The sequence below is a fragment of the Lynx canadensis genome, chromosome D4 (assembly GCF_007474595.2).
Source record: "Lynx canadensis isolate LIC74 chromosome D4, mLynCan4.pri.v2, whole genome shotgun sequence".
Lineage (NCBI taxonomy): Eukaryota > Metazoa > Chordata > Mammalia > Carnivora > Felidae > Lynx > Lynx canadensis.
In genome coordinates, this window is record NC_044315.2 from 79,785,219 (window position 1) to 79,795,917 (window position 10,699).

The window sequence follows — 10,699 nt, forward strand, 5'->3', positions numbered from 1 at the left end:
GGAAGACGGAGCGGAGCCCACGCACAGAACCCATGGCCTTTGGGGATGGAGAACACATTACTCTTTTACCTCATCCCCTTACAGTCTCAACAAGAATATTAACTAAACCTGTCCTTGAAGCCAAACACGAATTCTCTAGAATATTAACTTTACAAAGGCCTTCAGAGGTCACCGTCGGGCTCTGTGCTACTGCAGAATGTGGGAGGGCTGGGTCCCCACCAGGGCTGGCATCATTCTCAGCTCTGCCGGGAGCCTTTCTCCCACCTGTAAAACGGACAGGCTTTCATATTCGCGTCAGCAAGAACAAATAACATATTCCCAGGTGGAGGCTGCAAATGGGGTTCCAGTTCGTATGTTCACCTTCAAACTACTTTCCTGTTGGCCCGCGGATGAAACGCGCCCCCTCACTTTCCTGTAACACAATGGGAAACAGCTGAGTTGTCCTACAGCTCGCTCCCTCTACTTTGTCCCTAATGTTGTGACGATGATGTCAAAACACTCCCGATGCGGATCAGAGAATTACCTAACTTTACAGGAATGACAGGGTAGAGGATGCAAACTGGTAGCCCATAGACATGCTCGGTTTAGCTCATTGTATTTTACACTATCTACAATTAGTTGTCAACATTTCAAAAATCAGGAGGTTTCAAATGAAAATCTGGATTTCTACTCCCTCTTAAAAAAATCGTGAAGACCCACCACCACTGAGAGCTGAGTGACTGCCCCATCAAATACGCTTTCCGTGATTCAGCACAACCCTAACACCTTTCAGCCATTTATGTTATCTGCATGGCTGCCCTGGGCATCTGAGTTTGTAAACCCTAATCTAGGCCCAGGGATAAAAAGTTAACCAGCCTGAAGCCACGTGTCAAGTTAGAGGCAAAGGAGGAAGAACAAGGTAGGTTCAGGTACCTTTCCTTCGAAGACAGCCCACTGTCTTTTTAAAGAACCAAGATTCTCCTCAGCATTTCATCCAGTTGCTAACATCCAATCTGCTAACATCCAAATGCTAACATTCTAGGGAATCTGTTATATTTTCTACATTTCCCCTGGGTCCATCTGACTCCCTTATAGATAATAACTCTGTACCAATGATTTCATTTAACTATTATCTTCAACCCAAAAGAAACCATGAATCAGACAAAACTGAAATACCAACTTTTTCCCACACTTCAGTAGATGCAGGACCAAAACCTCAGAAATCCCTTAGCTTAACACCTGGCTATACAGACAGGGAAAATGGGGCCCAGGGAAGTGATCTAGTGAGGTCGCAGGGTTCCTAGGTAACAGGGCCAGTCTTCGACCTTCCAGCTCAGTGCCCTTTCTACTGTACCAGTCACCTGTGTGCACTCACCCAGGCGGCAGGGGACCGATGGCCAGCTTGCTCCACACGCAAACGAAAACCATAGACCTCCCTTACATCTCAGACCTGGCCAACCCTGACTCTGCCAAGTACTAGGGTTTAGAATGTGTTGTGAACAATTTATAGAACTTGATACGCCCTGGAAGACAGACCTTCTTTAGAACTGGTATGTGGTGGAGAGTTTATGAATGTCACAGGACTCGGTGGTCTTTGTAACACTGGCTATTATAAAAGCTAAGCCCCACGTGAGAGAAGTTGCTGGAACAACATCATAGCACCTTTGCTTCAACTTCAAAAGAAAAAAAGGCGATGGTAAAAAGCTTTAATAATAGACTGAATGTGTTTTTATAGGCAACCAATTAGCAGATTAATGAGCCATTTAACTTTCTTTACTTAAAACCAATATTCAAGAAAGATGAACCCAAAATGCATCCTCTTCTATTGACCAACATAACTAAGTACAAATGAAGTCAATGGCGTACCCCCACTAGCATGCTGTGCTGTATGTCAATAAAACAAGCCCTCCCCCGCCCCGAGCCCTGGCCCCCTGGCAAACATGGATAAATGATTGTGCACTGCGCGATGATACCATTAGGTGAGAACTTTGGTTCATGCAGTCGGCTGCCACAGAGGTTGCACTGAAAACCCGCAGCCCCGGCACCCAAAGTCAAGTCAGCGGTGGTAAGCTCGTGGCGTCAGCCGTGCTCCTTCCACAACACCAGGTGAATACTGTGGTCAGGCATGCTGGTGGCAAAGACCAAGCCCGTGTCATTGTGCCCATCCAGTCCATTGAGCCAGGATGCTTCGCCCGCCAGGAAGCTTGAGCCTCTCTTTGATTTCCTGTACTCTGGCAGAGGCCAGCGGCTAATCAGGCTCTCTGTCCGCAAGTCCATGATATACAGGTAGCGGTTGTCAAACAGCAGGGCAAAGATATCTCCAAAGCCAAGCAAGGCCAAGTTTGCTATCTCAGGAGTCTTGATGACCCTACAAAGACGAGAGTTAGGAAACATGAACCAGAAGGCAACTTTACTTCTGTTTCTGCCACTGTAATCTTTTCTGGAGACATTAAAAACCAATACAAAATTCAAGAAAATTTAGAAGAGTTAAATGAAAGTTTTCAATAAAATGGAAAAGACAAAAAGCTGAGCTTACTTAAAAAGGGGGAAGAGGAAGAACCCTGACATGATAACAGCGGCACGTAAGGGAAAAGGCAGTGTCTGATGCGTATCTCTGAAGGCGCAAGATGCCCATCCAGGCTGGAAAGGATCTTACAGAGTATCTCACTTAGGTGAAAACTGAAGTCCCGCTGGGGTCCATACTGTGGCTAAGGATTACCAGGGAGAACTAGAATGCAACACTCAACTCGTACCACTAGGTAAAAAGATGGATTCATCAAACCCTAGAACACTGGCCTGTGGGAGCCTCCTGATGCCTGGAACAAAGACTGGAAACCAGGTGGCTCCAGTGCTACTCTACTCGGCAGGTAGCCAACTCTAAAACCAGCAGAGGCTAGAAGAACCAAGGTGTTCCTAAATAATCCAGAAATACTAACGACAGATGCATCAGAAATTATTAGGGAAGACTGAGGGTGTGGAGAGGGCACCCCTCACCTTCCCCAAACACTGACGACAAAGCCACAGAACGGGAGAGGCCCAGCCAAACAGCAACAGAAACGCACAAAAAAACATAGTCTCTGTTGTCTGCACACTTAGTGAGGCGCGAAGACTGATAAGGAAAGCTGACGTCCTCTTTGGAGGCACCAGGAAGAGAGCTGTGAGAGAAGGATGCGCAAACCCTGCTCTGGAACAGTGTGGGGGGGGCCCCTGTGAAAGGCCGGGTTGACCCGCATTTTAACAAGGACACTGCCAACTAGCGTGTGCCCGAGAGCTCACCCAGAACAGGCAGGGCCTGGTAACTGGGACAAAGAAAGAACACAAGGGAGATCAGCTGACAGGGGGAGAAAAAGAGCTGGCAGGGACAGGGAAACTATACACGATCACCGCCCACACGTACGAAGTGAAGGACGTGTGAGGCCAGACGTCATGACCTCTAGAAGAGAGCACTAGGGTCCGAGCAGATTTCAGCGGACATTGGAAAGGGAGGGGACTGAGTAGTGACGACGACCTATTCCCCACACTCAACCTGTCCAAAACTGAAGTGTGGGCCAACCCTGTTTCTCTTCCTTATTTCCTTCCTTGCTCTTTCACCCAGTTGCTCAGGTAACAAACCATGACAACCGCCGAACTCTCCACCTTACTCAGGCAACAAATTCAATACCAAGATCAACTGATTTTACCTCTTAAAGTTTCTACTTTATTCGCTATTAGCGAAATTGCCACGACTGATCCAAGATGTCATCCTTTGCCTGAGCTGCCAACAGTCTCAACTGGTCTTCCCACAGCTATTCTTTGCCCCTTTTAGTCAGCTAATCTCACTCTAAAATCTAATCCTATTAACACCTCTTTTAACTTTAAACCCTCTGATGGTTCTCTACTGCACTCATGTCTCCGGCACCAGGCTCCTTCAGTCTCAGGGCCTTTGAACAGCCAGGTCACTCGGTCTACAATGCTCCTTATTGCACACCATCCGCTGGCACTTAGTTAATGCAGACACTCATCCTTCAGGGCTCAGCTCAAACCTCTTCTTCAAAGAAACTTGCCTTTACTGCTCAACTAGGTGGGGTCTCAAAGTACCCCATACTGTGTTGCCCTTAGCCCAACCACTAAAACACCTAGTTATTTAATGTCAGTCTTCCCTCTTTCTGGTTAGTAATTTCTACAAGTTTGGTAAGTAGTTCTGCAGGTTCCCAGTACATATCCCAATGCCAAAAACATACTTAGGTGCTCAGTAAATATCTGCTAACAAATAGAGCAGTGGTGCAATGAACATGGGTAAATAACAACTCCTATGAAAGAGATCCAAAGGAAACTGGGAAAACAGCAGAAAAGTCCAGTAAGTCCCACGTCACCAATGCAAAGCAGGAAACAACCAGAAACTCAGGTAACCGGGTGGCTAGCAGATAGGACCCAAGCCTGGTGAAGATGAACAGACTCCAGCCACTGGAGCACAAATATGTTGCAGAGGGGAATGCAGGTCTCAACAGGCTCACAGCCCCTTTAACTTTGATTACTTTAGAACTGTAAACAGATATCCCTGCCGTGCCCTCTGGGCCCTGGAACCCAAATCACCCTGCTTGCTGTAGTGAGTTAACTTAGCTCAAGAGACGGCCTATCTCAGATTTCCTGAACACCATGCTACCACGTGTGCTTTGCTTCTTTTCAGCTAGCTTCGAAGCAGAAGTGGCCCTGCCTGGTCTCAGCAACTGAGGCCACAGGACTTGCACTAAGATTTCAAAAGAGGCTGGTTTATTTGTGTTGCAGGGGGTGAGGAGGAGGCAAGACATAAAATGGCCCCCTTTCTTTTTTTAATTTTTTTAATTGTATTTTTTATTTTTTTAAATTTACATCCCAATTAGTTAGCATATAGTGCAACAATGACTTCAGGAGTAGATTCCTTAGTGCCTCTTACCCATTTAGCCCATGCCCCCTCCCACAACCCCTCCAGCAACCCTCGCTTTGTTCTCCATATTTGAGTCACTTAATGCTTTGTCCCCCTCCATGTTTTTATGCTATTTTTGTTTCTCTTCCCTTACGTTCATCTGTTTTGTCTCTTAAAGTCCTCATATGAGTGAAGTCAAATGATTTTTGTCTTTCTCTGACTGACGAATTTCACTTCACATAATACCCTCCAGTTCCATCCACGTAGTTGCAAATGGCAAGATTTCATTCTTTTTGATGTCGAGTGATACTCCATTATATATATATATATATATATACACACACACACCACATCTTCTTTATCCATTCATCCGTCGATGGACATCTGGACTCTTTCCATACTTTGGCTATGGTGGATAGTGCTGCTATAAACATGGGGGTGCATGTGTCCCTTCGAAACAGCACACCTGTCTCCCGTGGATAAATAAAATGGCCCCCTTCCAAAGAAAAATCTAAGGGTGCCTGGGTGGCTCAGTTGGTTAAGTGTCTAACTCTTGATTTCAACTCAGGTCATGATCTCATGGTTCGTGGGATCAAGCCCCACGTCGTCTCTGTGCTGACAGCGCAGAGCCTGCTTGGGATTCTCCCTCTGTCCCTCTCTCTCTGCCCATACAATGCTTGTGGGTGTGCGCACGTGCTCTCTCAAAATAAAAATAAAAAAATTTTAAAAAGAAAAATCTAAACTTAACACTTCCTAGCACCAAACAAATGTGTAGGTTTATTGCTCAAAGCTAGTGTATCTGAATACCAAAAATTAACACAACTTTCTTCTGGAACTCTGGACTCTTTAAGCCATTCTGAGTAAGAGAAATACATACATGAGAAAGGTAAATGTGGGATCAAAATAAAACCTTTAGAGATTCTAAGCATTCCACCTTACCTTTGCATCCTTCCTATCCAAATTTTGATTCAAAACAAAAACAATACTAAACTGTAATAAAGATCAGATTTTTCCCATGGTGACTACTTGGATTTTTGCAAAGTATCACATTCTTTCAAAAGTTCCTTCTCTCTGGCTTGCTGGCACCTGAAGCATATGCCTACTGGATGATGCCAGATGGATGGACAGACAGATGGACAGAAAGAAGGATGAACAGATGCAGGACTAGGGTGAATTAGGGGGATGTTGCACAAGGCCCCTACCTTCTCCTGGTTTCAGTTTCCCCATCTATGAAATGAAAAGCATAGACTGAAGTTTTCTAGGATCTATTCCAGTCTTTTTTTTTTTCCTCAAAGCATAATTATCAATCATTTCTAGAAATGATTCTGACAGCTTGGAAAGCTAATTGGTTAGAAATATTAAGTCTGATTCCAGGAAGATATAAAAGGGGTTATTTATAACTGTCTGACCAAGAGACCAGGCCTGACAAGGTCCTATTGGCTAGCATGACAGATCCCATACCAGTTGCCCTCAAACAGTCATGGAGAAAAACAATGACGAGAACATTCAATTTTCTGTACAACTCCAAGCCAGCATTTCCTGAACCATTCTGTGGAACACTAATTCTCTGAACCATTAGTAGGTGTTCCTCAAAAAAAGGGCTTTGTATACAATGAGACTGAGGTACAGGAGGTTAAACAAATGCAAACAGGCTTCTTTGTGTAGGGCCTCTCAGAGCTATTGGTAATAAAGATCTGCCAGGTCTCGTACTTGGTCCTCATTACAGGTATTCCATTTAGTCTTCACTTTATAGGTCAAGAAGTTGAGGCACAGAAAGGTAGAACCTTACATAAAATCATCCAGCTCATAGGAGATGGCACCAGATTTTAAACCAAGGCTTATCACCAAAGTAAGTTCTCTTCATCACCATACGGCACTGGCTTCCATCAGCCTCCAGCATGCTTATAACTACCATCAATCTCCAAGAAGGGTCTAAAGTATGCAGTGTATCACAGAATTATTTTGTCCACGGACCTCTTCTTATTTCTTTGAAGAGAAATCCTACAAATTCTGTTTTTCTCTAAATACCTCCATCTTTCTACTAGTCACTTGATCCCTTAATGCAGAATTTCACTGACCAGGAAGTGGAATTTAAAATATCAGAACTAGGGGCGCCTGGGTGGCGCAGTCGGTTAAGCGTCCGACTTCAGCCAGGTCACGATCTCGCGGTCCGTGAGTTCGAGCCCCGCGTCGGGCTCTGGGCTGATGCTCAGAGCCTGGAGCCTGTTTCTGATTCTGTGTCTCCCTCTCTCTCTGCCCCTCCCCCGTTCATGCTCTGTCTCTCTCTGTCCCAAAAATAAATAAACGTTGAAAAAAAATAAAAAAAATAAAATATCAGAACTAGACATGCAGACGGCCAATGGACACATGAAAAGATGCTCGACATCATTCATCTTCAGGAAAATGCAAATCAAAACCACAATAAGATATCACCTCACACCTGTCAGAAGGGCTAAAATCAAATACATAAGAAAAAACAAGTGTGGGCAAGGATGTGGAGAAAAACGGAATCCTTGTGCACCGTTGGTGGGAATGCAAACTGGTGCGGCTGCTGTGGAAAACAGTGTGGAGACTCCTCAAAAGGTTAAAAATAGAACTACCCTATGATCCAACAATTGCACTACTAGGTATTTACCCAAAGAATACAACAATACTAATTCAAAGGGAAACATGCACTCTTATGTTTACTGCAGTATTATTTACAATAGCCAGATTATGGAAGCAGCATAAGTATCCATTGATAAGATGAATGGATAAAGAAGATGTGGTGTGTGTGTATGTATATACGTGAATGTTATTCAGCCATAAAAAAGAATCAAATCTTGGTACACCTGGGTGGCTCAGTCAGTCAATCGTCCTACTCATGATGGGCTCGGGTCATGATCTTACAGTCGTGAAATCTAAGCCCCATGTTGGGCCCCTGTGCTGAGTATGGAGACTACTTGGGATTCTCTCTCTCTTCTCTCTCTCTGCCCCACCCCTGATCACACACTCTCTCTCAAAATAAATAAACTTAAAAAAAAATAAATAAAAGAAAAAATCAAATCTTGCCATTTGCAGCTATATAGATGGAGCTATCGAGTAGAATGCTAAGTCAGAGAAAAACAAATATATGATTTCACTCACATGCGGAATTTAAGAAACAAAACAAATGAGCAAAGGAGAAAGAAAAGGGAGCAAGAGAGAGACAAACCAAGAAACAGACTCTTCAGTATTGAGAACTGATGGTTACCAGAAGGGAGGTGAGTGAAGGGATGGATGGAATAGGTGACGGGGATTAAGGAGTGCACATGTTTTGATGAGCCCTAGGTGTTGCATGGAATTGAAATACAGTAGTTTCAGGTGTACGATGTAGTAACACTGCATGGCAACTGTACTGGAATTAAAATAAGAAATTTAATTAAAAAATCGTTATTTTACTAAATATACCTTATCTGTCTAAAACCTTAAACAAATATATTTAAAAAAAAATTAGAACTAGACATCTGAAAGTTCTTTTTATCCAAGCCTCTCGTTTTCCAGAAAAGCATGTTAAACTCTGAAAGGGGGAAGTAAGGGGAGGGATTAGAACCTAGATCTTTGAGGTTCTAGCATGAAACTCTAATTATTGCCTTTAATATTTTTATGTGTGTGATTTTCGGCATATAACCCTGTTTATAACTGATGTAGTAAACATTTCCCAAACACAAACTACTGACTGGTTTATCCAAATATTCAGTCTTGACTTTACTATTAAACCACAACAAACAAACAAACAAACAAAAAGAAAAAGAAAAAAGAGAACAGACTGTCAAAGATAGGAAACATTACCTGAGAATATCATAACTGGCAAAGTCCCACTGGTAGAGACCCAGCGCTGAACTACAGACAATGTATTTGCCATCAAAATGAAGTCTTGGCTGCAGGCAGATACTCCTATCCTCAGAGACAGACAATGTCTTCAAGCACTTGCAGTTAATTTCTCTCCCAATCGGCCAAATCTACAGATAAAAGAATATTAGACAAGATGACAAATCACATCACCATAGACAAGCTTACCCTTACACAATGCGGCCTATGGTTGCTGAAGGCAGTATAAAGTGAAGTACATGAGAAAGGCCACAAGTTTTATAGTTGAGAGGCATGGGTCCTAGTTCTGATGCTGCATGTATGTACTGTGTGATCTTGGGTAAAATCCGTAACCTCTCTGAACCTCAGTTCCCACAATGAAGATGCCTACCACACAAAACAATTTAAAAACTGCAAAAAGAATGTATATAAGATCGCTCTGTAAACTTTTTGCAAATTGCTTTTATTATACAAGTAAATCTTCGTTTTCATAGTGTAGATCTAAGAATTGAAGTGGGTACAAGATGTGTGGTTTTTATTTTTTTAAGTTTACTTATTTTGAGAGCGAGCGAGCAAGCAAGCAAGCACACAAGCTGGGGAGAGGCAGAGAGAAGAAGAGACAGAATCCCAAGCAGGCTCTGCTGCGCCCCACGAACCACGAGATCATGACCTGAGCCGAGATCAAGAGTCAGATGCTTGGGGCGCCTGGGTGGCGCAGTCGGTTAAGCGTCCGACTTCAGCCAGGTCACGATCTCGCGGTCCGTGAGTTCGAGCCCCGCGTCAGGCTCTGGGCTGATGGCTCAGAGCCTGGAGCCTGTTTCCGATTCTGTGTCTCCCTCTCTCTCTGCCCCTCCCCCATTCGTGCTCTGTCTCTCTCTGTCCCAAAAATAAATAAACGTTGAAAAAAAAAAAAATTAAAAAAAAAAAAAAAAAAAAAAGAGTCAGATGCTCAACCGACTAAGCCACCCGGGCGCCCTGAGATGTGTCTTAAGAAAACAGAATGTGAAGATAAATTTGTGTTTTCTTTTTTCTTTACTTGCAAATCAGGGTTAGAAACTGCGTTGTACATAGAAATAACGAGCAATTCTCTTTCCAATGGGTTTAAGATGGCTTATACGAAGACATTCCTGCTTCCCTTAAAATATTCCCCCTGTGCTACACCATTTTAATTTCCTTGTATTTGCCAGTTTTTCTTTGATGAGGCAAATTAATGCAGGAAAAAAAAACCTCACCTTGATCTCATATTTGTCCGCACTTAAGAGTATGTAGTCTCCAGGGCTGTGCAAAAGAGACTTGACTTTACACTTCTGCAAAACCACCTAGAAATATAAACATCCATGTTACAGAAATATCCTTTTAAAACTGTTTCTAGATTGCTTTTTTTAAAATTAAAATAGGAAAAAGAGCCCGAAATGAGATGGTACGCTAGAACAGCTAAGCTGTAACTCTAGGACCAAGTTAGCCTCTAGTTAGTACAACCAGAGTCTCTATATTTTCAGCAGAATCTAAAATTGTCTAATGATGGCAGCATTTAATTTCAACTTTAATCTGGAAGCGAACATTTGGAATGGTTTTAAAAACTGTAAAATGTGACCTCATAGAAAGTGTGAGGAACAGGAAAGAAAACAGTCCGTAAACGTAGAAATAGTTACAAATAATCTGTATTCAGGAGCACGGGCATGTGCATTGTAAGGGAAAACGCACTGGACCTGGGACCAGAATCTGCCATATACTGACTCTGCAACCTTGGACAAGACCATCTAGCACCTTTGTTTCTCAATTTCCTCATCTTTAAAATAGGGGACAAGGCATGTATTAGATCTCACAATTGCAATGAAAATGAAATAAAACAATTAAATGATGATGATGATGATGATGAAATAAGAGCTAGTCATCCATTAGCACTGGGAATAGTCTGTAGACATTTAGGTGCCAGTTATTTTTGTAATAAGTCAGCACAAAGTGAGGAGGTGGCCAGGCTCACTTGTTCTGAAGCCCGGGTTGCAGACT

At 43.1% G+C, this 10,699-nt stretch overlaps 1 protein-coding gene across 3 annotated transcripts in view; it reads right to left on the reverse strand.

Annotated features, from left to right (window-relative positions):
• Positions 1–692: 692 nt before the first annotated feature.
• The window catches only part of FBXW2 (F-box and WD repeat domain containing 2), a 29,778-nt gene continuing 19,771 nt past the window's right edge, over positions 693–10,699 (reverse strand). For all 3 annotated transcript variants that reach the window (XM_030293691.2, XM_030293688.2, XM_030293689.2), the window contains 3 exons: positions 9,922–10,008; positions 8,672–8,841; positions 693–2,347 (listed from right to left, as the gene is read on the reverse strand). In XM_030293691.2, coding sequence (XP_030149551.1) covers positions 2,059–2,347; positions 8,672–8,841; positions 9,922–10,008 — 546 coding nt within the window. In that variant the 3' untranslated portion in view covers positions 693–2,058. The remainder of the gene's footprint in view (positions 2,348–8,671; positions 8,842–9,921; positions 10,009–10,699) is intronic.